Source organism: Corvus cornix, chromosome 8 (assembly GCF_000738735.6).
Source record: "Corvus cornix cornix isolate S_Up_H32 chromosome 8, ASM73873v5, whole genome shotgun sequence".
NCBI classification, from domain to species: Eukaryota; Metazoa; Chordata; class Aves; order Passeriformes; family Corvidae; genus Corvus; species Corvus cornix.
In genome coordinates, this window is record NC_046338.1 from 10,214,166 (window position 1) to 10,240,628 (window position 26,463).

General features: G+C 50.7%; 1 protein-coding gene across 3 annotated transcripts in view; it reads left to right on the top strand.

The window, feature by feature from the left end:
- The window catches only part of ERI3 (ERI1 exoribonuclease family member 3), a 130,454-nt gene that overhangs the window by 82,022 nt on the left and 21,969 nt on the right, over positions 1 to 26,463 (top strand). For all 3 annotated transcript variants that reach the window (XM_039555610.1, XM_039555612.1, XM_039555611.1), the window contains exon 7: positions 11,236 to 11,335. In XM_039555610.1, coding sequence (XP_039411544.1) covers positions 11,236 to 11,335 — 100 coding nt within the window. The remainder of the gene's footprint in view (positions 1 to 11,235; positions 11,336 to 26,463) is intronic.

Sequence of the window (26,463 nt, forward strand, 5' to 3'; positions counted from 1 at the left end):
GCAGGTATCTCCATGCTCCTCTGGTCTGTTGTGGATGGACCAGTTTCTCTGCATTGTGCCAGACCTGTTTTAGAGAAGGTCATGTATCTGTCCCAAGAAGACCTGACCTGGTGAGCATGAGAATGGAAGGGGTTGTAGGATGTGAGCTGAGGGAGATGTGTGATAAGACATGCAGGATAGAAGTGGTGAGAAGGTCCTGCAGGATCACTCTGATTTCTTTCCCATCCTCCAGGGCCTGGGTTTTACAAACAGGTTATGAAACTGAGATGTGAACATGCTGGTCACCCGACATCCATCTCTTGCTGCCACCTTGCAAGCACCTAACTGTGGCAACAACAGGTTGTGGAAACCAGACAGTTGAACTGCCTTGTCTGGTACCTGCACTGTGAATGGATGTGTAGTTGCACATCACCTCCCACGTGCTTTTCTCTTGGTAACCTGTCCGTGGGTCTCTGCCTTCTATGGTCCCATCCTCCCCATCTGGCATGGTTGTGCACAGCAGCTGAACCATCTCCAGAGACGTCCTTGCCAAAAATGTCCAGACCACCATATGCTGAAACATGCTGTGTGTGGTGCAAAGGAGCAGTATGTCTGCTCTGGACAAATGGCTTTATTTTGCACTGGGAAAACTGGAGTCAAAATGTCACAGCAGTGTTTTTGCACAGGAATAGATTGTTCCATTCTAAAGGGCAACAGTTCTGTCACTGGCTTTTACTTTGTGGTTCCCAAGCAGAACTGTTCCCACACAGTGAAACAAGACAATATTTTGGCTTTTCCATCCTGGCTTAGGATGAAAGGTAATGTCTTTGGTCTTTCAGTGGGGTGGACGCAGTTTCCCAGCCTGTTGCAGCAAGAGCACACTCCCTGCTAGGAGGCAAGGATGAGTCCCAGGGATGTGTTGCTTCTGCTTTCAGCACGTTTGATCCAGCCCGTCTCTTTCAAGGTGTGTGGAAATGAGCTACAATCTCATCATTCCTGCGGAGGCTTCTCAGAGGAGATAGCAGAAGGGTCACAGCGCCTCTGGAAATCTCCCTTCAGGTGATGTGCCGTCGCATTTCACAGCAGACAGACAGAATAACCTTTAGGGCATGGTAAGAGGCAGCATTTTGAACTCTGAGCTGGGGAGCTCAGGAGCTCATTTCTCTGACACATCATCTGCGTCCCTGCCGGTTCCTGCATCCCCCTGAAATACCTTTGTCCTAATCCATCATTTCCTTAGCTGGAATTTAAAAAAAAAAAAAGCTTGAGAGTTGGTCCCTTGTGTGCTGGCCACACAAAAATCAGTCTCTCCTGCAGAAATGCACCCAGACCCTCTGCTGTGGCAAATTTTGCCTTAATTTGGGCTGATCTCAGTCTGTGTGGAAGTGGGGGGCTGCCCTACCAGGCCAGCTCCTGGCAGAATAATAGCTCTCCTGCCCTCTCTCACCTTTCCTGCATTGCAGCCTCGGTACCCTGAGTTGGGTTTTTTCCCCCCCAGATTTATCAGTTGCAGTCATGGGGAGATGAGTGGGCTGGAGCCAGGTGAGCTGGGGTACCTGCAGGCTAGCACAGGCTGCCCCTACCAACCAGAGGCTGTGCAGCACTGGGAGGAAATTGCTGGCTCTCCCTCCTCCCCACTGTGGAGTAAATAATGGTACTTTTTATTTAGCTATTATTTCCCAGTGGCAGATATCTCCTCGGCTGTCTGTTTAACTATCTTTATCTCGCCCTCCTTCTCTGTTTGATATAGTTATAGATAAACAGATAGCTACCTTATTAAATAACATGTTTTAAGAGACCAGTGGTATGGTTAACATAATGCAGCAGCTGTTGATTTGTCTTTCACTGTTGGTTTGTTTTTTGTTTTTTTTTTCTTAAGGAAATGCTTTAAATAAGGGATACTTCATCTATTAAAAAAAATACACTTGTAGCAGCTGCTAAGCCCATCCATAAGCCTGCTTTACGTTGTATTTGTGATGGGACTGACAGTGCATGGAGGAGCCTGATTATACACAATTCCATTTTAGCAAGCCCTGCGATGTAATTTCACAGGGCGATCAGTGTTTGAATGTAATAGCAGCCTGTGCTAAGGTGTCAGAATATTAAAGGCGCTAATGGAAAAGCTCCCTGGTACACAAGGGGGACAGCATTACAGGAGACGTCGCAGATGGCTGGGCACTAAACTAATGGGGCAGGATCCAAGAAGGGAAAAAAAAACTAGAGAAGGGAGAGCTCACGGGAGCACGGGCACCTGCTTCCCTCTCACACGGAAATTAAACAGTGAGCGAGGGAGAGGCGAGCGTGTGCGTGTGTAAAGATAGAAATTGAGGGGGGAAAATACCCCCTCTTGAAAGGCTTGAAGGTTTTGACAGCAAGCCCAGTGCCAGCTTTGCTTGGGAAAGGCTTGGGGTTAGATTAAAGGGGTGTGTGTTTGGGGGACTGTGGAGAGGTCTGAACATCACAGCCATCGTCTGGCCCTGGAAAGAGAAGAGTGATGGATGTTACCCACCCTATTGTAATATGGCAGAACTGCAGCTCTCTTTGGTGGTTGTTCATCTCCAGTTAAATCCAGGGAGGGTGAGATGTATCCACCTTGCAGCTTCCCTGACAGCTCAGCTCTGCAGCAAGGTGCATCTGCTGGGGCCCTGTCATGCTCATTTCTGTCCTCATGTATCCAGGGGCTGAGGCTGGGTCTGATTAAGGGGCAATGTCAACATTTTCCTGTTTTCCAGCACAGTTAGAGGCATCTTCTCCCTCCCTGTGAACCCCCAGTTTCCTCAGGAGCAGCCAGAATTGGACCGATCCATCCCTGTCCGTATGGAGAGGCTTCTGTGCCTGTGGTGAATCATCCATGAAGTGCGCTTGTGGGTTTTCCTTGGTATCATACCCAGCTTCCCGCTCTGCTGGCCACAAAGCTGCGGTAGGGAAAGGCTTAGCGCTGCTTTCCTGCTTGAATTGGCCCCACAGGGGCTGCGATGGTCAGGGGATAGCACTGCAGGATGTGAGCCTGTCCTTCCAAGGCTGGAAGGGTAAATCAGCCACGTGTAGGTACTCCCTGGAAGCTGTCTGCCATGTCATCATGTGTCTGCCTTTCAGGCACTAATCGGGAGCTGCTGGTGTATCTTAGTGCTGGGAGCCAATGGCGTACATCAGAATAACCCAGCTTGGGTCTGTCTCCCTGCAGTGCCTCCAGGAATGCAGGGACACCATGAGAAGTCAGCCCTGCCACTTGTCCCAGACCAGGAAAGGCACTGGGCATGTGTCGCCCAGGCCCCCTGGTCATGCTAGCAGCCCATCCTTGGGCTGCTTTCTTGGTTGTTTTATGGCTCTGCTTGTCACCTGTCCTGGGCCAGAGCTGGCTTGTGCACACTCCAGCTCTATTTCCCAGCCCTCCAGGAACCCAGACCTGTAGTTTTGTTTTGCTTGTGACCAAACCCAGGGCTTTGACCCAGATCTCCATGGTATTAACCTAGTGTGTCGCCAGCCGCAGAGCACACAGCAGTCAAGAACATTTTATCCAGGATAATCCGTAGCCTGGGAGCAAGGCAAAGACTGTTCTTGTTCAAACACAGGGAAATGTGAAGCCTAAACCGCTTGGCACTTTGACACCCTGGAGTCAGGCACACCAGCATGTTTCTGTTGCAGCCTAAGCCAGGTGCATGCTAATCCCGCACGGCAGCAGGGACACCTTCCTGCTGCCTGATGGGACCACAGCATCCAAATGCACCCTGGAGAGGGGCTCTTGGTGTCTGCAGGGTCCATCCTACCCCTCCTGAAGTTCAGAGGAGTTTTGGCAGTGAATTTGTACAGCTGTGGCTGAGTTGAGATATTGCCAGGACACAAGCAGGATGAGGCTGCTCAGATGTGTCTGAATGGGAATAGGCAAGGCAAGAGATTCCTCAGTTTCCCTTTTGCAGAGCTCCTATGGACAGAGCTCTGATGGCATGGGCTGCTTTTAGTAAGGAGAAAGCACATACAGTTGTGCTGCATCCTCTGCACCTTCTCTGACATCTTGATGCCTTCCCTTAAGCTTGACCTGTCCTCCTCCCGCAGTTTGGGGGCAACTTGCCCTCTGTAAAGCATTTCCCAAAGGTGAGCAGAGCCAGGCAGTTCCTGTGTGCTCAGCGCTCACCTTTCAAAAAACAGACCATTCATCTTTTTATTTGTTTAATTTACTCCTCGATGTGAGGCATAAAGTTGTTTCTGTTCTAACAAGCAGCTTTGCAAATGGACTGAAGTGGACACCAGCTGGGCTTGCTAAAGGCTCCCCGCATCCAGGACACAAGGGAAGCTGGCTGTGTGGCACTGTTCTTTGAAAAGCCCTTGTGTGAAGAGGGCAGAGTACCAGGCAAGGCCCCAGCATCCTTTTAGCAATGTGAGAGGATTTTGTCCAGATCTCATCCTCTCACTGGCAGGAATTTCCAGTTTTCCCTTACTTTCACCCAAGTGGAGCCAGCCCCCCTGCATGGTGTCCTCTTTTTCAGTGTGTCAGCTGCCCTCCTACTCCCACAGCTCTCAGAGGTTTTGTGCTCTGGAGAGTGATGTTCCCTGGGAAAGGGCACTGCTCCCTTCTTCCCCAGCATCCTTCTGTGCCCAAACCCCAAATAAACCATGTCCTGCAATGGTACTTCAGGTGTATTTGGCAAAGGACAAAATGCTTTTGTCACCCCCACTCTGTAATGATTGGCTTAGGTTCACATATGCTACGTTGGGCAAAAGTTGTTTTTGTGCACCCAATACCACTTGTGAGTGTTCTCAGTGCACTGAGAAAAACTAATTAAACATGAGTGGTGTTGATGCTGTACCTGGTCAGTCTGGAGGCCGCTCTTGCCACTGTGTTTGTAAAAATTAAATGCCTCTTATTAGTGGCGCAGCAGAGGTCTCTAATATGCGTGGACAGAAAGGCAGGGATGGATGGAGTTGGTGTCAGGGCAGCAATTGCTTATCGTGCCTTATCTGGGAATATGAAACTGTATTGCATGACATCCAGAGGCAGGCTGAATAGATATGCCAATTCATCTCGAGCCCAGGCTTTGACAAGCTAGACTGCCCTTGTTGAAAGGCATCAGTCAAACAAGAGCTGCTGGCTGCTTTTCCCTTTTTTATACTTTCTCTCGCTCCCGCGCTCCCTCTCCCTCTCTCGCTGCCTCCCCTCCCTCCACCTCTTTTTTCTAAGCTTTTTCCACACAAAATTGAAAAGCTTTGGAAATAATAATAATAAAAGCCCCCCAAACTAATACCATTTTAAGTACACCCCCCTCCCTCCCCAAATGGGATTGATAAGGAACCCCAGTGTATGAAGGCATGTTTAGATAACATTGAGAATATTATAGCGAGTGAGAGAAAGTAGGGGAAAAGCTTCCTGCCGCGTCTAAGCCGGGAAAGGCGACGGCACCCTGGCTAATACGAGTGTTTAATATTTGATGTGTTGGGATAAAGCAGGATCACCTTCGAATTGAATTGAGTGTCAGAATGAGAATCTATTACTGAAATTCTTGTGTGATTTGACAGCAAAGCAGACGATGTTATTCTTCACTAGTTACTGCAATCTTCTCCCCTACATCACTTAAATATTTTTTTCTTTGCTTGAGTAAACACACATTATCCTTTTTTTCCACCTCCCTTTCCTTTTTTCTCTCCCTCTTTTATACTTATTTTTTTTATTTATTTTTTTCTTAAATCAAACCTGCCTTCCACAGGGCTGATGGAGTAGATTGTTATTTCTTTATTTGTCCTATTAAATGGAATTCCTGATCATTTAATCCTGCTTTTGTAAGTGATTTAAAAATACTTGAAAAGCTGTGAATGTGGCAGCACTTCTGACTAAACTGCTTAAAAGGGACACATTACACCTGGGTTTAGCTCCTGCCTCCTGACAGCCAGCAAGGGTAGCAGGCTCCAGTGCTGCCAGAGCCATCCCGGGCTCCGTGCCTCCATCCTGCCAGGCAAGCTTTCCTCTTTGCCCTCCCTGCGACAGAGGAGCTCCGCTGTTGTCATCTGGGGCTTGGCAAGCTGCTTAGTCAGTACCTGCCTCTTCTTTAATTGCATTCAGCCCTGTCCAGGAGCCTCCTACTAAATGATTTGGCGGTGGGGTCAGCCCCTCAGTGGTGTTACATTTGCCTCATATCATGCTGGTAAATTTGCTTGGCAAGAAATCCCAACAAGAATTGTCCAGTTCCCATTCCTGGACTGGCATGCAATTAAAATGGGAACACCCTGGAACCTCCAGTGTCCTGAGTGCTGTTCAGGGATGTCCTGCAAGATACTCCCAGCCCCAAAACCTTACAGTCACTAAAAACATTTCAAACTATGTTTAAAAGCCCACTTAGTCATAGACATGACTGCTTTTTTTTCTTCCCACCATACAAGCTAATATAAAACCTTGACACCTCATTGTGGCAGCAGTGGAATAAGGGGAGTTAGATGGGAAATGCTTATTTTGGGCGGATCCCGTGCACAGCTGACATGACAGGAGGAGGAAGATGCTTTTGCTGTTCCAAAGACATTTTCTCTGTTGCAGAAATGTCAGGGGCTTCACCTTGGATCGGGCCATCAGCTGTGCCCAGCCTGATCCTGAGGGAGCACAGCTGGTACCTGCTGCTTGCCCAAGCTAAGGGCAGCTGGGAGTTCTCACAGCTTCTTTCTGTCTATTCAAAACAATGTATTTTTCAGGTGTCTTTTTGAAATTCTTAATGGAAACTTTCAGCAAAACCCACCACTTTTCTTATTCCCTAGCACCCACCCTTCAGCATCTTCTCAGACTGCTTGAGCTCCTTTACTCCTGGGAGGATTTTTTTCCGAAAGGAAATATTTTCTCCCTGCCTGAAAGTGTCTGTATTAATATTAAAATTGCAATTAGCAGATGAAACATAGCATATAAAACCTCTTGGCTGGACATGTAAAATAAAATGACAGAGTTGCCCAGCTGGTCAGAGCAGGACATACTCTGTGCCAGTCCTGGCAGTTCTTGCTGCCATGGTTTGTGAACATGCTCATGCCATTGCAAAGCACAAAGGTCCGCTTCCCTCCTGCCCTTCAGCTAAAGCGTCCAGGATGATGCAATGCCAGCAGCTCTAGTAGAGGGCAGAGGGGCCAGGAGCTGGCCAGCAGGTCACAGCATCGACAGGTGTGGAAAGAACAAGGCTGGCTCTGCTGACAGAGCTCCAGCAGCTCTGTGAGGACCGGCTCTGTTCCTGCCTCTGCATGTGGGGAGGATTTGTGGGGCTCCCTTATTCTGATCTCTGAACAGGTGCCTGTTTATATGCTGTGGGGTGTTTAATTTTGCCTTAACGTGACTGCCAAAACACCAGTTTTTGTGAAGTGTGCTGGGCACTTCCCCATAAATAAATGATGGAGCATTATTCAGTTCACTTAGATCAATACATCAGCTTGACAAGTTCTAGTTCTGGGAATTTTCTGACCCCCTGGAACATCTTCTCTGCAGCTGTGCTGCTTACAATACATGGTGTGCAGCCTAAAAAAATTCCAGGGAGCAGCGCATCAGGACCCAACTGTGCTGGTGCTACCGCCTTGCTGGGGCACTGATGTGCACTGGGATTGCAGCAAGGACAGGTGGGCCAACCTCGGTGCCAAACTGCACAAGCAACCAGCACCATGGGACTGCCCAGCCTAGCTGGCACACTCTCTGTCCCAGTGCAGGGGACCATCTTTGTACCGCAGTGCTGTCAGAAATAGGCCACGGAGCTCTTGTTTCAGGCTCTTTGCAGTCTGAGGCAGATGCGTCATAGCTACTGGGAAGGTTTGTGACCTGGTGCAACAGGAGGTTGGTTTCAGACCTTTTTAGCTCTGTTGTAAAGCCAACCTCAGATGCTGTGATTCTGCGCATGTGTCATCTCCATGCCCCATGTTTTATCCCCACTTCTGGTTTTTGGATTTTCTGCAGGGTATGTGAGGTGCAGGTTACATCATGACCTACCTCCCCACACCAGCACTTGTTTAACAAGGTGTGGATTATCCATGGTGCTGGCTCTGTGCATGGAAACACAGTATGTTCCTAATCTCCTGCTGCTATTAGCTCACATTTATCACAGGAGTATCTGCTTACCTTTGATTCGAGATCCCTCCATCGGGGACGCAGGGCGGTATTTATCTGTGAACTGCTGTGTATGCCTATGGGATTGTATAAGTAAATAAATATAATTAATAATCATCTGACTTCAGAGCAGCATTGGCAGGGAGGTAAATGTAGCCTTCACAGAATTACAAACAAAATCAGGAAAAAAGGAAAACCTTTCGAGGAGATGGTATGAATGGAAATAATTGTATTCGGGCTGCTTGAAAATTATTCTGTAAACATTGTTTGAGTGGTTTTTAGCAGATCAGAAATACTGAGTTTCTCTCTAAATCAGAATTTTGGCCAGAACCATTTAAAAATAGCTTTTTTAAAAGATGGCTGCATTTTTATCAATTAAAATGCAGATAAAAATTAAAAACCACAGGGTCCTAGCCCTGCTTCAGTGTCTGACCTAAAAGGGAGCAACCCAGTCTCTGCAACACCAGGACTGACCCAGAGAGACGAACAAAGTAGTGCAATTTCCTCACAGAAAGGGTTTCATGGCATTTTTTGAAATCCTTTGGCTTGCAAGAAAACCAGGGGCATCTCAGACTTTCTCACAGTTTGCCATCGGGATAAGCACTGAAGGGACAGGGGTCTGCGCCACTGTGTGGTCACAGAGCTGGCAGGAACGTGGTTGACACCAGTGTCCCAGCAGCTCCAGTGAGCCAGTGGCCACGGCCACCCCTGCGGGCTGGGTACCCCGGTGTTGGGGAGCCACTGGCGCTTTCTGCCTCGCTTTAACAGTCAGAAGAAGAACTTTCCTGTTTAAAGATTAAACGTTGTCTTTAAATATTAAACAGCAAAGCTCTTTGCTCTTGATTGTGTGGCTGCTGCCAGCAGGCGGCTCAGAATTGCCACTTTTAATTTAAAAACTTTATTTTCCAGCGCAGCCCAGCAATGGCTCCTCCTCTCGGCCAGCGGTGGCTGATCTCTCCCCTGCCTTCATCCCTCCATCACCGCTGCCTGCACTTCCCTCTGCCTGCAGCAGTGACGGTCCCTGCCAGCCCCAGAGTGTGAGCAGCCTTGTCTGGGACTGATCAATGCCCCTGGCACTTCCTTCCAAAACCCCAGGAAAAACAATTAAAACCCGATCGATCCTGCAGGCAGCTTTGAATATGCATAAGTGCACACTTGACCTTCAGTGGTCAGGCCAACTTCCACCCCGGCTGCTTAGGTAGTTTGCTCAGGTATTGCGGCTGTACCGAATGACCTTGATCAGGAAAGCAGAACGCAATGCCGAGATGGGCCCGGTGCTGATCCGGGGGCTAGGGCACACGCTGCCAGCTCCCTGCTGCTGCTGCTGCAGAGCCAGGGGAGGCAGCCTGGGGTTGGCACTAACACCCAGCTGCCAGGAGCTTTCCAAAGCTGTCCCCGTAGCTTTCCCGGGATCCTGCCAGCCTCCCGCTGTGCTCCCTCAGTTGCTTCTGGCCAGAGTCCAAGGGACGTCTGGGCTGGGAAGGCAGCCTACGATATGGGAGCTCCCTGTGCAGGGACACCCCTGGTCCTTCCTCATCTGGGGATGCCGCTTCCCCAGGGATGGCCCTCACTGCTGTCAATCCACTGGTGCTGAGCGTGGGAGCTTTCCTATGCTCTGCCTGGGTTTGCCCTGTGGGATGAAGCCCAAGTGGAACTACTCCTGCCGCCCGGCAGCTGGGTGGCAGGGTTCCACCCTGTAGCCCAGCCTCTGGCTCCCCCCACCCTGTCCTGGCCAGCCTGCATCCTGATCACGGCAGTGAACATACCAACGCGTGTTTGTCGAAGGCAAAGGAAACCTCCCCGTTGTGTACACAAAGTGTAATTTCAGTGAATTATGCATAGACTTAATTAGGAGTTTTAATTGCTAATCATCTCCCAACAGGATTAGCAATGCTGTCTATTAATTATCTGTGGAGCCCTCTGTTTTGCTAAGGCAGGAGTAACAAAGCAGCATGAATGGCTACGTGGGCCACTAATAAATTAACTCCCCCAAGCCCTGTGGCTCCCGGGGGGCTGCCAGCAGCAGGGGCTGCACGGGGGCTGGACCTGCCTGTTCTAGACAGAGCAGCAGGTAGCAGAAAAGAGGGGCAGCAGGAGGTCCCAGCAGCAGGCTGGTGGGCTGGTGGGGGACATCTCTCAGCTCTGCTCACCCAGTTCATCCCCATTCCTGCTGCAGAGAGCATTTCCCTGGCATTTGCAGCCTGCGGAAGGTGTCGGCAGTGCCCTGCCACACTGTGGCTGCCGTTAGCGATGATTCCCTGCTGCAGGAGGGAGATACGGGCTGCTGGATTGACCTGATCTCATCTGGGGACAATGGCCCTCACGGCAGCAAAGATAGTGCCAGCATGAGCAATGCTAAGCCCACGCACCCTTCTTACTGCTCACAATGCGTTCTGAGCTTAATTCCTCAAGATGAAGAAGATATGTGGCTGTCAGGCTGTAATTACAGCCGTGCGTGTGACATAGAGGCCCAGCTGCTTTCATGTTTGCATTGTCCAGTGGGTTTTTGTGCTGCTTGGGCTCCCAGCTGCCTTGCTCCTCCTGGAAGCCCTGCCGGGGGATGCAGTGGGTATGGAGGACGTTCCCTCTGGCCAGACTTCAGGCTCTGTGCAGTGGGGTGAGCAGTGCTGGCTCCCAGTAGGATTTGTGCCAGTGATGGAGAGCACTGAGGCAAATAGGGCTTGGGGTGAAAGGGAGAGGGAGCTGGGAGGGCTGTGCTTGCCAGAGGGGAAGGGGCCTGCTGGCCAGGCCAGACTGGGAATGAGCACCCTTTTCCAAATCCCCTGACTTGTGTTGGCGGCCCTGTTAAGGCAGGAGTGGGTGGATGTTTGTGGAGCATCTAAAGGACATGGGGGATGAGCTCAGAGCCCCTGGCTTCCCCCCCACAGCATGGCAAAGGTGGCCTTGAGTGATGCAAATCCCTCTGTCACAAGGATTGTCAAGTGTACAGGACACCACCAGAGGCTCTGGACACCTCTAAGGAGCATCAAGTGGGACAGGGCAGGGCGAGAGTGCTTTGTGTGGGCAACTCCAGGAGAGCTGCTGCAAGGGTGACGTGTGGGTCCACACTGAACACAGTGGGCACAGACACACACCAGCCCCTGAACACAGACCCACGCCAGCCCCAGGAGCAGTCTGACCTGGGCAAGTACAGATCATGCCTGCACATGGGCTATGTCTGACCCTCTGCTTCTCTCTTCCAGGCGTACAGCTTTGCCATGGGGAGTTGGCCAAAGAACGGGCTCTTAGACATGAACAAAGGACTGAATCTACAGCACATAGGGAGGCCTCACAGCGGGATAGGTGAGTGATGCTGCCCCGTGCCGTTCCCATCCCTACAGCTGCTGCTCTGGGTGTGTGGATGTGCCTCAGCTCCAAAACATTGTCCAGTCTGGGGTGCTGAGAACCAGCCAAAGGGCTGCAGAGTCCCCACCTGGTGGAAGGGATGAAGATGTGTCAGGGCAGAATGGACATGTGGATGACGTGCCCTCAGTCCATTGCACATGCCAGTGTGCCAGACATAACTGCCTGTGCCCCTGGCTGGGGAGCTGCTTCCCTCCTAGACTGCTCTAGCAGTACTTCGGTTGGGGTTGGATGTGGGCAGCACCAGGTGCCTGGAGCACACCTGGTGGTCCCCAGGCTGGGTGGAATGCTCTCCCTGTTGGACCAATTCTCCAGTTGCTCTGGATGCTGCAGTCCTTGGAAAGGAGGCTGTGCTACCTGGCTTGGGAACTGGCTGGAAACACACTGCAGAGTGAAGATGCTTGATCCCAGCTGGAGAACTGAATCATCGTCCTGTTTGCTCACACGTGTGATGAGTTTCGTGGTCCTGCAGCATGCTCCAAGATAAACTGATAAACAGTGCTCTGAGATAAACAGTGGCAGAGTTCCATGTATCCCCCAACTCCTCTGCACCAGGGATCAAAGTGATATGAGGGAGACCTGGCCCAGGACACTGAGGCCATGTATCTGCCTGCTGCTTAACACTGGGGATGCAGAGCTGGTACAGCAGCAGGCTGTGATACGGGCAGGAGCTCAGATTTACTGGGCTGGAGACAGGACTGTGACTCAGGGCTGCATCACTCTTGTCTGTCCTGTTTCTCTGCAGAGCAGTAGACTGCCTCTTGGAGACCTCTTGGTCAGGTATTCTCTCGGCCTCCCAGCCTTTCATCCACAATGACTTTTGAGCATTAAAGTTTGCAAGGAGGTATGATTTACTTGGAAAAGTCACTGGCTACCTGGGCCTTGAAGAGGCTGTTTAATATTGTTTCAAGACTCTAACCATTAAACTCTCCAATCAATCCAAGTTAAGGAGATGAATTATTTAAAGCTCACCAGCTTTTAATTAGCAAGCTCCTTTTGAACTATGGATCTGGTTGCATTATTGACAGAGGTAGCATTAAAATTTGCTTCCCTGCCTGGGAGCAGATTTGCCTGGATTGTGTTCCATGTTGGGGGGGATCATGGGCAGGGAGCAGGAACTGCAGGAGTTGTGTGTGCATGTCCTGCTCTGAGGACTTGAGCTTTTTATGGGGTTTCCTGGTAGACGCAGAGTTGGTTTCTGCCTCATCATTCCTCATTTTATTTATGTGATGAGCTCTCTTGTTGCTGTCATCCCTTACTCCAACAAAGTGCCCCATCTCTGGAGTATCATCTGTCTGCTGTTGGTTTCTGCCCCTTTATCTCAGTGCTGTTGTCTTGCACAGTTGTGACTCCTCTGCCTGTCGGAGTTCAGGGATTTGCTGTTCACGTCCTCCCCATTCCAGTCCTTTAGGAGGGTTTTGCGAAACTCCCTCTGTGGAGGAGCTTTCCCAACTCTCCCCAGTACAGGGTAAGCCATGGGCTAATTGCCCGTGGAAAGCGAGGCCCAGCAGCCAAGCTCCCTTCTTGCAGCTCTCCATCCCAGTGGCAAACCTGCCTTTCCCACACTGCTTGGAAGGGGTTTACATGGGTGCTGTGAAGGATGCCAGGCCAGCAGTGTGACGGTCTCCATCTCCTTGGTACTGCCAGTGGTGCACATGTGCCCTGTGTGTTACAGCCTGCTGGCTGCTCCATTTGGGCTGGCTCCAGAGCAGATCTGTCCTGGATGTCTGCAATCCTCTGCCTGCAGAGGTGGTAGCCACTGGCACCGTGTACCTGGTGGCTTTACTGCAGGCTGAGTCCCCCAGAGTGAGCTGGAGTTGGGGAGAAGAACTCCTCCTCCCAGCCAGCTTGGGACCACCAGGCACAGCTGCTGTCAGGGGTGCTGACTTCGTGGCTTGGTAGCCCAGTGTCCCTCTGGGAGAAGGCTTGGGGCAATGCTGGTGTCCAGAGACATGCCTTGCCTGGCATTGTTTTCAAAGAACCAGCTTCCTGGCTTTCTGGCCACTTCATTTCCCAGCCTGGCCTTGGCATGACTCAGGTGTTGGTTCTAGTGACAGCCCAGGAGGTTCCCCAAGCCAAGGGCTGAGGAGGGACTGCTCACTGCAGAGGCAGCTCATCTTCCTTGGGTCCAGCCTTGCTGCCTCATCCTGGAGCTGGCATCAGTCATCCACAGCCAAGTCCTTCTATACTGGCCACTGGGACTGGGCACAGTCATCCCAATTGCTGATGGTCACCCTGTGGCCTGAACAGTCCTTACCTATCTCTTTTTCATGCTTTCAACTGCCCATGCTTCAGTGTTGGGAGGAGTGATCCATCCCTTTCCCTGCCCAGGGCTGCCCTTCCCTTCCCTCTCTGACTGTAAGGAGCCTTGCTCCCAACACAGCCCAACTTCTCAGCTGAACAAATGACCCCTAATCAAGGACTGCTGCAGAAGGAAGTGGAGAACAGTGAAGCCTGCCAGCCTCTTGCTGTCCACAGTGAGACAGGAGCTGGCTGTGGATCTGAGGTTGGTCACATGCCATCTAGAGCTTCCCTTCTCTGTGCTCAGCCCTGGAGTGCAGCAGTGTTGAGGGAATGTTAGGGAGCTGAGAGGAGGCTTTCTGGGGCATCCAAGGTGGGGTCAGCCTCTGATTTTCATGGCCCTCGTGGGTCACTGATGGCCAAAAATCTGCAAACCAAAGAGGGCTGAGAAGGGAGCAGCAAGGAGATTTGTTAGCCAGTCTCACCAGTTTCACAGATACTGTGCTGTGTAAGTGTCTGTGTAGCTCCTTTCCTGGCAGTCTGGGGAGCGATCCAGGGAGATGCAAACATTCCTGTGAAGCCTCAGCTTGCTTATGCAGGAATGCACAACACGGATATTTCCCTTCAAATCTGACAGAAAAATTGCAGTGGATGGCCACTTGTTTTTGCAAACAATTTGCAAAGAATTTTGCCATCTTGCCTGATGGATTCTGTATTGCTTTGTTTTCAAATCACTTTCTGTTTCACTGTCTCAGCAGGTATCTGTTCCAAATCCCTGCACTTGACATGCTCTGGGACCAGTCCTGTTCTGTGCTTCATCTTCTTTCCTTCACCATGTTCAAAATCTGCAGAGTTCAGGGTGCTCAACACCTGCAGGACCAAGGCTGGATTCTGGATGGGAACCACCTTAGTGCACACAGGCAGGATGGGCTCGTGCCACAGCACAGTGGAGTCTCCCCACATGCCCTGGGACACACAGCTGCACGTACAGCAAGTTGCTGCACAGAGCTCATGTTCTAGTTTTTGTCTGGTTTCTATTCATGGGCAAGTGAGCTGCAAAGCTTATCAAGGGGCTAGAAGAGTGATTTGTGTCCCCAAATACACCAAAATGTATCTGCATACACTGCAAATACAGCTGCCTTGGGGTGGGATGGGTGCAGGTCTGGTGTCATTGTGTTCTTGCAGGGAAAAGGTAAAGAAAGGGGGAAAATGTAAATATTTCAGGATAAGGAGATGGAAAAGTTCTGCTCTACAGAGTGAAGAGGCAGGAATTCCTTGGGAGATCAGAAAGGAGCAAAAGGGGTGTGAAGCCTATTCTTTCATGCCCTTTCTTAGGTTGATATTTCAGCTCTAAGGATTCCTTCTGGGCTGAATGTGGCCCTGACTGGAGAAGACATTTTTATGCACCTTCCATCTCTTCTCTAACACAGGTTAGATATGTGTCAGCTCCAGTGTGGGCTGTAGAATCCTGGGCTGAGGAACTTTTCTTTGTCTGCTGTTTTCTTGGCCCTCAGCAAAATGAAGTTGAGTCTTGCCAAGAAGTGACTCAGTCTTACATATATGGGGACATTGCCATTCTTGACACATGTGTTTGAGGCGGTGCTTGCCAAAAGCAAGCTGCAGCTTTTAATGGGAATCTTGGCACTCGCATGCAAAGACCAGCATTCACAGGCTCCACACCAGTGGAGCTGGGCACCTGTGTTGGGGTCTCTCTGCTGAGAGTCAGAGACTCACACAAATCAGAAGGATTAAAATCCCAGGTTTTAGTTGTGATTTCAATCACACGGCAGATCACCTGCATTCAGAAATTGATTTTCTTCTGATTTTGCCCTTTTTTTAACCTGTTTCCCTGAAAAAAGGTCAAATTTTACTGAACAGCACCTATCAAACCAAGTGCAGCTTTCCTTACCACTGCCCAATTGTTAAATCTGGTTATTCTTTTACTCATCAAATACTCTATTTTTGCTACATTTATTTTGATCGATTATGTAACATGATATGCCTTTAGTCTTAGTTTTTAAATATTTTTTACATTAGAAAAATGGTGAATTGCTATTTGTTCTTGAAGAGTTGGTGATTAAATTAATTACTCATGATTGCTCTTTTGGATGAAAACTGTAATGCCATGCTAAAGTACCCCAGTGGTAGTTTGAATTGATTTTATTAGGAAAATCCTCTTTCCTTTGCAAATATTCACTGCGGAAAGAAAAGTAAATTTCAGAATACTTTCTAGGTAAAAACACCTGGTATGTGAAACCAAAACAAGAAGTGATCAGTGAGCTGAAGGAGTGTTTCTGGAAAACAGCCTTTCAAGATATTAGAATGAGTACATCTCATCCTCTCTCACCTTAGTTGGTTGGTTGGTTTGTTTTCACTGATTATGGAAAGATAAAAGACAAACCTTCTTTTTTATTTTCAGTCCTTTGTTGTTTCTCAGCTCTGAACAAGCCAGTTCTTGAACTGAAAATACACCAAAACCAGCAAAAAGTTTCCAAAACTGCACGAGTAGCAGCTCCTGCTGGGAAAGTTTTTTTTCTCATTTGTCAGCTCTGCTTCCATCTCCAGTGCATTGACTGTCTTTAAAACATGACATTACTCCTGATCTTTTTTGAATCTAATTGAATGTAATTGAAACTTTAAAGTTTAGGTTTTAGCACACACATTATTGTGATTTTAGATTTAGTCATAAATGTCTGGTTTGGGGTTTGGGTTTTTTTCTTTTAAGGGGAAAGAGGGTAACCAGGCTGCTGTGTCTCTTGCTAGTGAACCCTCAGTACCCATCCCAGGTGACCAGGAGATCTGGTCCCATAGCAGCACCTGTCTTGACATGGTGCCCTCACTGGGCTGTTTTACACCAGCTGACATAATCTGGTGAGCTCCGAGCCTCTGTGCAAATGGCTTCACCATCTTCCCTGTTCCCGCAGTTCCCCTGGCTGGGGCAGTGCCATGCTCCCTCCGTGGGGATCTCTGCCCATGCCAAACAGAAAAGCCCCACCTGCCTGGGCAGGTCAGCAGCCCATGCGGTGAGTGACCCAGCAAGCCACTGTGCTTTCCTGGCTGCATCTCTCTCTTTTCCTTTACCGATTGGAAATCTCAGAAGGTTAGAGTGTGATATTGTTCCTGATCCAGAGCATTAATTAGGCCTCGGAAAGAAGAAGAGGAATTGCGTGTTTTTAACAGTGAGGTTAATGGGATGCTCGCAGAGTAGACAGTTTTAATGAGCTTCAACTCGATGTGCAGTGAGTTTACTCTTTGTGTTAAAAGGGTCACACTGCAGTAGTTTGATGTGGATTGTCTCCTGGCCCCCAGTGTCATAGGTGAGCGTCTGTCAGAGTCCAGTCAGAGCGCATTTACTTAGTGACACGATTCTAATTAACTACCTCGAGCTGCCACCGCCGCGGGGAGCCGGGGCAGCGCCTGCCAGGGTGCCTCCTGCCCGGCGGAGCCATCCTTCTCTCCGCCGCTCCGCCCGCTCGGCCCCGGTGGTGCTGGGCTGCTCCCCGCGCTGACATTGAAGGAGAGGGCGGGCCGGGCCGCGCTCGCTGAGTGCGGTGGCAGGTGACGGGCCACCCGCCCTAATGGGGACCTTGGGCTGTCAGCCCCAGCTCTCCCCGCTGGAGCTCGGCGGGGGCTGATGAGGCTGTGCCTCACCCTGCAAGGTGCTGGAGGTGTGTGGTCCTAGCAGCTTGCTGGCCTTATTTCAGCCTCCTCTCACTCTTCCTTGCTTTCCTTCCCTGTCTTTCCTGCGTCTCCCAGCATCTGTGGGATCCTCGGTCATCCTTGGTGCCCACTTGCCTCCTCTGCATCAGGGCAGGGGGAACAAGGAGGTGGACAGCATTTTGCGAAACTCCCCTTCGTGTTTTTGACCACTTTTCATGCCACCCCATGTGGCAGAGCCAGTCCCACTCTCCCTGTCCCTCCCAGGGTGTGGGAGAAGCCCCAGAGAACCCTGTGCTCCCCCAGAGCAGGCATACGCCGTTCTTTTTCAGTTCTGCGTTTCTCAGCGGAGGTGGCACTTGCACGGCACCGTCCTTCTGCTGAGTGATCCTGAGAGGGAGAGCTGAGAACGGGGCTCACTCCTGCAGAATGGGCCGTGGGACTGCTTTGGGGCACTGCCCCAGCTCAAGGCAGAAGGGGAAGGACTCTGAATTAAATAATTAAAAGAGACTTAAGTAAAAATCAACAGAAATGTCACCAAATGAGCAGTGTCATTTTGAATTAGCACTCATAAAGGTCAGGCGGATCCAGAACAGGTGGAGTGGCTGCGTGCCGGGTGTCGCGGCCAGGCGGCATGTCCCGGTACCCAGGCAGGGTGCAGGGACCAGCACAGCCACTCCGGGGCACCCGTTGGGCCGTGGGCACAGGGACAGAGTGGCTGGCGGGTGGTGAGGGGTCCTGCTGTGAGCCCCAAATCCCTGAGGAGCGGCAGGGAGGGAGGGCCAGCCGGGGCAGCCGGTTAGAGGACGAGCAACTGTCAGAGTCCAGTCAGAGCACATTAACGCGGTGACATGATTCTAATTAACTACCGTGAGAGGTGTCACAGCTGGAAAAGCAGTGAGCAGAGACAAGCTTTTAAAAAAAGAAAAAAGCAATGTGACAGTCTTTTTTTTTTCCTCTTTCTTTTTCTTTCTTTCCCTTTTTTTTTTTTTTATTTTTTTTACTCTTGTGTGCTCTCTCCCCTCCATGTGGGAGTGGATCTAAAGATAATTAGGATGTCTGGCTGCCTGGGAACCTGAGCCGGGGCTCTTTTGCTTTCAGTCATTTAAGTTTTCGACATCTCTCTGAAGGGACTTGGTGGCGCAGTGGATTACTGCGCGCCAGAGTGACAGAACACTCTTCTAATCGTAAACCCTTTTTAGAAAGGATTCTGCTCTCCCTTTTTCCCCTGGAGCAGCAGGGGGTATGTTCTGATCACTGCAGCTCTGTTCCCATACACGCTACAATGGGAAACTCAAGGTCTTTCAGCTGTTTCCTGCAGTTAACAAAGGAGGCACAGAAGAAAGAAAGGAAGGATGATTGAGTGTTTGTGTTGACTGCACTCACCCCTCTGTCCTACCCTGCCAAAAGTTGGTCTCGAGCCCATCCAACCCCACTGCCTGACAGGGGTGTGATGGGTTTGTCACACCTTGCCCTTGGCTGAGGGCTCGAGGTTCCTGGAGAGCAGCCTTTGGAGGGAGCGTGACAGCTGCAGGGACTTCAGTTGCCTGAGAAAAGTCAGGGTGCTTCCATGTGCTTCTCCCAACCCCCAGGCAGGCAGTGGCAGTGCCTGCTCCCTGGAGATGTGTGGGAAGGTAGGCTCGAGTCCCTCTCTTCTGGCTGGAAGCAGTTGTTTGCAGCCCCACTGTTAGACTGAAGATTTAGGAGGGAATTCTGGATTGTTTGCTGTGCTGCAGTGCCTGGGAGGCCCAGCTGCAGACTGGAGCAAGTCTGTCTCAAGCTTCAGATCTGGCTGATCCCCAGCAGGACAGCATTGCCATCGTCTTGGAGCTGCCCTTTGGCACAGCGGCGGCTCTACCCTCTTCCTCTGGCTTCTGGTTTTACGACTGGCAGTGGGGACTGTCTCCCTTGGCAAGAAGATTTGCTGTCCTTCCCTCCCTTCCTTCTGCCCACGCCAGCTGTGATCCTCAGCCCAACACCTGGCCCAATTTCTGTCCCCAATGACAGATGAGAAACCTTTTAAATATATTTTACATATCACTCTAAACTGTTGTAGTGGGAGCACAGGGAGAGGCTGATGGTTTGTATTACATTTGTATTATGTTTGCTCCGTTTTAGCGATCAGCAAGTCCCAGGAGTGCACAGACCTGAACTGATCTGTGCACTGCCTTGGACCCATTGCACTCTTGGCTATTTGTCCAGTCTTTTTATTTGCCTGTGGCTGAGCCTTGCAAAATATCCCCCTCACACACTACTGGAACCACCCTTGCACTGCCTGAGCCCTGTCCAGCGTTGGGCTGGGCAGGTAGAACATCTTTGCTAGCACTTGTTCTCCTTACCCTGTAACAGACAGCACTTCCCAAGCACCGTGATGCACCCTCTGACAGAGTGAGATGTGTTGGGTGAGAAGCCTTGGAAGATCATTAACTTTCTACAGAGCTTTTTCTGTAGAAAGTAGTAACGTAAAACACCAAGTGACATTTTGATTTCCTGTAGATTCTTTTGGTGCCTTGGTGTCTCTGCAATATGTCCCAGACAAGGCTAAATGGTGGTGCATCTTCCCTTACCTGTGAGGAGGGGAAGAGTTTCCTGTTAAAGAACATAAACATCTCAGTGAAGGGCACAGATTGTCTGCCCTGCTCGGCACTGGACTCTGGTGGAAGGTGTCTTTTACCATCCTGCTGTCCTGCAACAGCAGTGTGTCCCCAAATCTGCCTTTACATGCCTGCATCCAGGGGGATCACAGGGATGCTGTTGTCCCTCTCAGGTTAGCCCTTGTCTCCAGAGTTTGGGCATCTATGTTGTCCTCTCTCTGTCCTCCCTAGAATGCACAGGGCTGGTGAGCACTGTGGTCCCCCTTTGTGAGGAGGAGAGACTCCTGCCCAAGTTTTACTGAGGATCTGCCTTTAAGGAGAGTGATGGCAGAGGGAAGGTTGTGTCAGCAAGGGACGCCAGGTTTAGAGCTGCCCCGCTTCACCTAATGAGAACCGATTGCAGGGTGCAGGAGGGCAGGGGGTAGCAGTCAGCCAGAGAGACTTCACTGCAATTTAACAAGTTTTCATTCCCCTGAGTTCCCTGATAAGACCCCCCTCGAAGTCTGTACAGGAATTCATAAGAATAGGATAATTAGGATGTTTCAAAGCTGCGACCCTCAGAGGAGTCCTTGGATTAATCTGTTTTTTCCCTTAAAGACATCTGTAACTACAATCTTTGTTTCTCTCCTCTTCTTCCCCCCCTCCTTCTTTTCCCCCCTTGTCTGTCTCTGTATCTCCTGTCAAACTGTGGCAGACGTAAATGACAAAGAAATCAGAAAGAGAGATCAATGCAGTCCAAATTAGCACTTGGAGATAGACTGTGCTGGAGATGTCAGAGCCTGACCCCAGTTGATCTGCCAGCCTCCACTGGTGATATTATGCAAATTGCATCCATCTGGCAGAGCCCAGTAAAGGACTAATGGGGCAGGGAGGGGGCCAGGACCAGGCGCCTTTGGGAAGGGGAGAGAGATGGGGGTCTTTGGGGAGGGGGTTCCATGATCAACGGGGGAGATAAAGTACTGCATTGGCTTCCTTTGCACTCCTGGGTGGATTAAAAGCCAAACTCTAGATAAGAGATAACCAAACTTCATTTTGCTTTTTATTTTATTCCTTATTGCTCCCCCCACGCAACCTAGTACCAAAAAGAAGGGGGAAAAAAAAGGTGGTTCTTGGCGCTCGTTTCCTGCACGTCATTACCACTAATGGCAGTTTGAGGGGAGAGACAAAGTCAGGGAAAGAAAGCAAAAAAAAGAGCTAGCTGCTTAAAAGACTGTTGTAATAGGAGCATGGATAATAGAAATCTCAAATTACGGTGATCGCCTTGTTAAGAAGTTTGAAAATACGGCCAGATTGTCTTTAATGAGAGAAATATGGCTGTTAGTTAGTGAAGGAGGAGGGAATGGACCTTGTTTCAAGATCTGTAGCTTGCCCATCAAAGAGGCACTGTCTGTTTCATTTCAAAATCCTGCTCCTCTGCCTGATATTAAAAATAGTTGTTAAAGGCTTTGACTAGCAAGACGATTCTCTTTGACTTCCTACTCTTTTTCCACCTCCCCCAAAAGACTTCACTAAGATAACTTCTGCTTTAAAAAACAGCTAAGCAAGGAAAGAAAGAAAGAAAGACAAAAGTTTTGGGGGCTGCAGAATGATACTGCCCCTGGCACTCCAGGGTGCCCAGAGCCTTAAGCCTGAGCACTGCCAGCACCATGGCAGAGGGGAGCCCCTTCTGTGCCACGTGCTGCTGTGCCGGGATGAGCACTGAGATGTGGTAACACCACTGCTTTCCTCTTGGCAGCCCTGACCCAGGCGCAGGGCAGCAGTGGCTTTTTTGGCATCTGGACCCCCATTTAGTGCCATGATGCTGCTTTCCTTTGCTCTCCCCTCAGCCTGGGAAGCAGCACCAGGATGCAGAGAAGGACCCTGACAGAAGCCAGGTCTGGCAGCTGCCCGCCACCCCCGCCTCTTGTGAAGAACTAAGGGGCACCTCTGTTCTGTTAGGCTCTGACCCGTAACTCGTGCCTCCCTGTGGTGCTGACAGTCCCCTCTTCATTCTCCCCTGAAATCAAAGGATCACATTAATTGGTTTCAGGATCGTGGCCCCACGTCCTGAGTGGCCTATTTAAGATAACGAACACAGAGTGTGTTAATAGCTGGTATAGCTCAGCAGAGGATCTAGGGACAAGGCCTGGATGGGGAAGATGGCCATTGAAGCATCAAAAGTCTGTCCAGTGCTGTGTTTTTCCCTGTCCTTACACAAATCAGTGTAATTCCCTCACTTCCAAGTTGCTAACATTTTGAAATCCCAGGGCAAAGGACACTGGCCAGAGGGGAGAGCTGCACCAGCCAAACTGTTGCCCTTTCCCAGCATGGCCTTGCTCTTTTCATGGGTCTGCAGTGGGATCAGAGGGGATCTGCTCGTATCTGCCATAGCATGAGGCTCTTCCCAAAGGTGCAGCTGCCACTGCACAAGCTGATCCCAGCTGTGCCATTAATCACCCAAGTTCTGGCTTGTTCTGCAGGAGAGACCTGCAGTGGGCTGCACTGGGATGACAGTGTTTCCATCTGTTCTCGAGAGTCCTGAGCAATCCTGCTCCAGCTTGGAAGCTGCATTCTTCTAAAGCAGGAGAGCCCAAGCAGCTTCTCTCAGACTGGGCCCCGAACTGGACTGCCAGTGTACAGGACGTGGAGGAGAAGCAGGAGGGGAGGGTCATGCTCACTGCTAAGGGTGGGTGTACTAGTCCATGCTGCTGGGACCAAGATTCCATGTCCAGTACTGTAGTCTGACGTCTGCCCTGTGTGCTTGGAGGTCTCTGAAGAGATGGCATGAAGGAGGGGCTCAAGAACTCCTACAGGTTTTGGCCAGTTGGTGGCCCAGGGATGCAGCAGGATCAGCTGGCTGGTCTGTCATGATGGGTGGGTTGTAGAGCTGTCCTTCCTCATCCCCCCATGGCACAGAGCTGATTTGTAACCATGGAATACCCCTACCCCGAGATGCGATCCAAACCCCCCAGTGATGGAGAGTGTCCGTAAGCCCTGGGTCACCTTTCCCACTGTAATTAGCCTCACTGTTGATTACTTGCAGGTCTGTGATGTGCAGGGGTAGCAACCATCCAGCTGGAGGGGCTGCCTCTGCACTGACCCTCCTGCAGCGCACCAGCCCTGCATTGCCCCTTGTCTCCTGTCCACCTCAGCAGCAGGCATGGCACTGGTGCTGCTGGTTGCCTTAGCTTCCCAAGGCATGCATCTCCCTGCCTGCTGCCACCTCTCAGCCAAGCCCCAGAGGGAAGGGGTCCTGTGCCCTGGCACTGCCACCTCAGGAGCCTTTCCCCGGGGGCTCTGTGGATGGGGTGAACCTGCAGACAGCAGAACCCCCAGCCCTTTGCCCTAAGGAGGGCAGAGCAGCAGCACCACCTTGCCAGGAAGCCCACTCCAGCCCTTCACTGCCAACTGCCTGGGGCTGGGGGTGTCGTGGCCAGATCCCCTCTCCCGTGCTGTGTGCTTTTAGCCAAGAACCACTGATTTGGCTCTATCTGCATGCCCAGGAGTCTTAGGGCTTGGCAGCTGGGTCATCTCCAGCATCTACAAAGCCCCCTGCTCATGCTCTCTCCCTCCAAAAGTACATACATAACAGCTGAGAGAGGCAGAGAGGGAGAGAAAAGGAGAGATGCCAGCTTTGCCTCCGCGCTCCCATCCAGAGCAGTCTCCTAATGAGAAGAATATGGCTGCTAGTTAGCAGAGGGGTGTGTCCTGTAGGCTAAAATGAGATAGTTACACTGCACTGATTGAAGGTTGAGGTTAGAGGGCAGCACAATTATGTTCAGGAGATTCAAGGGCTCTGTTTGATGCGGCAGTTCTAAGCTCCCAGCCAGTGTCAGTAGTTTAGCTCAGGGTTTCTTTTTTTTTTTTTTTTTTTTTTTTGTGGGCTAAAGACAGGAAGGATAAAAACTATGGGAATGAGTTGTTTCTATTATTATAAAGTGGTGTGAGTTTTCTTTTTTTTAAACCACCACTTCACCCCCCTTTTGCTTAACTGTTTCCTGATCATTATTTTTTAAGCTGCTCAGAGGGAAGAAGAGCGAATCCCCTTCCCCCTGGAGAGCAGCTCTGAATTTTTCCCAGACAGGGAAGGTGATTTTTTTGTGTCCACTTCTGCTCAGTTCACTGACTACAGATCAGGAAAGCAATTAGCAGTTCAAATTATGCCAGCACCAAATTCTTTGTCTCAAAATCATGGGTTAAGAGTTGCAAAAGAACCCTAATTGTCTGGTGCTGAACTAAATGTTTTTTTCTGAAAGCATTTCCAGTGCTTAGGGCTGTTTGTGGGGGGAGCCTCTTGTGTTTCAAAAGCTGTGGATCCTTTTCCCAGAGCCTGCAGCAATATCCAGGCGCTGCAGCAGCATCTTTGGCCTCTCCAGCCTGTCTCCCATCAGCTGGCTAGCTGCCTTGCAGGCAGTCATGCATCCATCTCAAGATGATCCTGGTCACTGTCACCCATCTCCACTGTCCTCTAACTCATGTGCAGCTCTCCGGCCACTGCACGCAGCCTTTGCCACCTGCATGCACTGCAGGGAGGTGAGGACCAAAGGGACTGCTGGTCTGCAACAGCAGCACATGGCAGCCCCATGCTGCCCATGGAAGGAGGTTGTTGCTCTCTCAGCGACAGCACCCAGCCCTGCTGGGCTGTACACAAGGTGCTGGCCTGCCCATGTCATCCACCCCACCCTTTCTCTCCTTGCCTGCTCCCCAGGGCCCATTTTGTCCCAAGCCCACACTTTGCGTTGCCTTTTGATCTGAGTGACAGCCTGGTTTATTTACTCTAATGGTTCTCAGTTTTAAATGTTAATTCCTCCCTGAAGAAAATGTCTTTTCAGGATGAGTTGCCCATCAGCAGAGACATGGAGGGTGTGCTGGCATCCCCGGCCTCTGTGCAGAGCCAGGCGTTCACCCAGTGGGCAGGAGCCTGATAGGTGATGCCCAAGGAACACCTCAGTCGCTGTCACCACTGTGGCTGGGGTGTCCCAGGGGTGCCTCATTGCTGGGCAGATCTAGGTGGGATGGATGCATCCTTGGCGCCACAGTTTGTCCCTGTGCAGCCCATTTGGCACAGTGCCACACACCACTGTCACAGTCCCCCATAATCCTGGCTGCAATTAGGGGTTGATGGATTGTCCCCAGGCCAGGGTCTCAGTACAGCCCCCCAACAGGGATGAGGCACACGTGGAGGCGGGCAGGGGCCTGCTGGGCTGCTGCCATCCAACAACAATTTCTAATCTTGATTGGAGAGGAGGGCGGTGGGCTGGGGGGGGGGGGGGGAAGAATCAGAGATAAATGTTAGCTCATTTCTTAAGTAATTAGTTACCTCCTCATCCCCATGTTGTAATTGTGAACAAGCTGTAATGTTTAATTAGTGTGTAAATGAAACCCCAATTTCATAATGGCTGCAGTGACAGCGCTAAGTGAGACAGGCACAGAAGGGGCCGCATTGTTTCAGCAGGAGATGAAGCTGTCGCCCAGCAAGCCAAGCGTCTCTGGGAGAAAATGGAAATGATAAACGAAGTGAGGCTAATTAGCAAAATCCTACAGGCCCCACTGATGGTTCTCATCAAGGGGAGGTAATGAAGCGGGCGGGCCAAGCTGAGGGGGGATTAATTGGAGCTGATTGCTGCACATACAGGCGCTGTAGAGCAGTGGATGCGGGGATGCAAACTTTCCTGCTTTTCTTCTCTTGCCTTTCCCCGGGACCCTGCTGTGGGTAGAACCTGTAGCGAGGACACAGGTGAGAGTCTGGTCCTAGAGCAGGCAGGACACAGATGCAGAGGGTGTTCCCTGTCTGCAGGTGTCTGGGCAGAGGCACATGGGCGCCCTTCCCACAGAAAGCATGGTGTGAAGGATCTGAAACATTGGAGAGCTGCTGCAGGGCTGGTTTATAGCACAAGGAGGATTTCAGCTCTTCGTTAGCTCCTCCTGTGCTGACTGTATTTTGAGTGTAGACATTCAGAGGGTAAATAAAGCACCCCTGCATGATGGTTGCCAGGGAAGGGATGAGTCCTCCCTGCTCCCCCTGTGGGTCAGTGTTTCTGCAGACCTGATACCAGTGGCAGCACAGTGTGGCAGCCGAGCCAGAGCTCGCTGTAGTGGAGGAACCTGGGGCATCGTGGAGCTGAACTTTATCCTTTCAAGCTGTGTGAGAAATGCCCTTTCTGCAGCTGTTGGCACACAACCCTGATCACACTGCATTACTTAGTGACATTTCAGGGAGCGCATGAGCCCCGCTGCCATTGGGCTCGGCCCCAAATGTCCCATCCCTGCTGTAGATAGGGTTCGGCTGCCTGCGGGCCAGGCTGCCCCACAACCTGCTCTTTACCTGCTGCCAACTCAATATCAGAAGTGAACAAAAGCAGAAGAGAGGACAGCAATACCTCTCTGAGCTTGCACATTTGTCTGTCCAAGCAAGTTGCTTATGGCTGCACGTGGAACCGTGGAACCATGAGTAGGTCTTTTCAGTGTCTCAGCCTCCTTTTCTGCCAGAAAATGAGAGGGTGATTTGTCTGCTTGACAAGTGCTCATACCTGGGATGTCCAGTGCCTGCCCGGAGTCACTGCATCCCTTCCTCACGGCATCTCCAAGCCCCCCGCT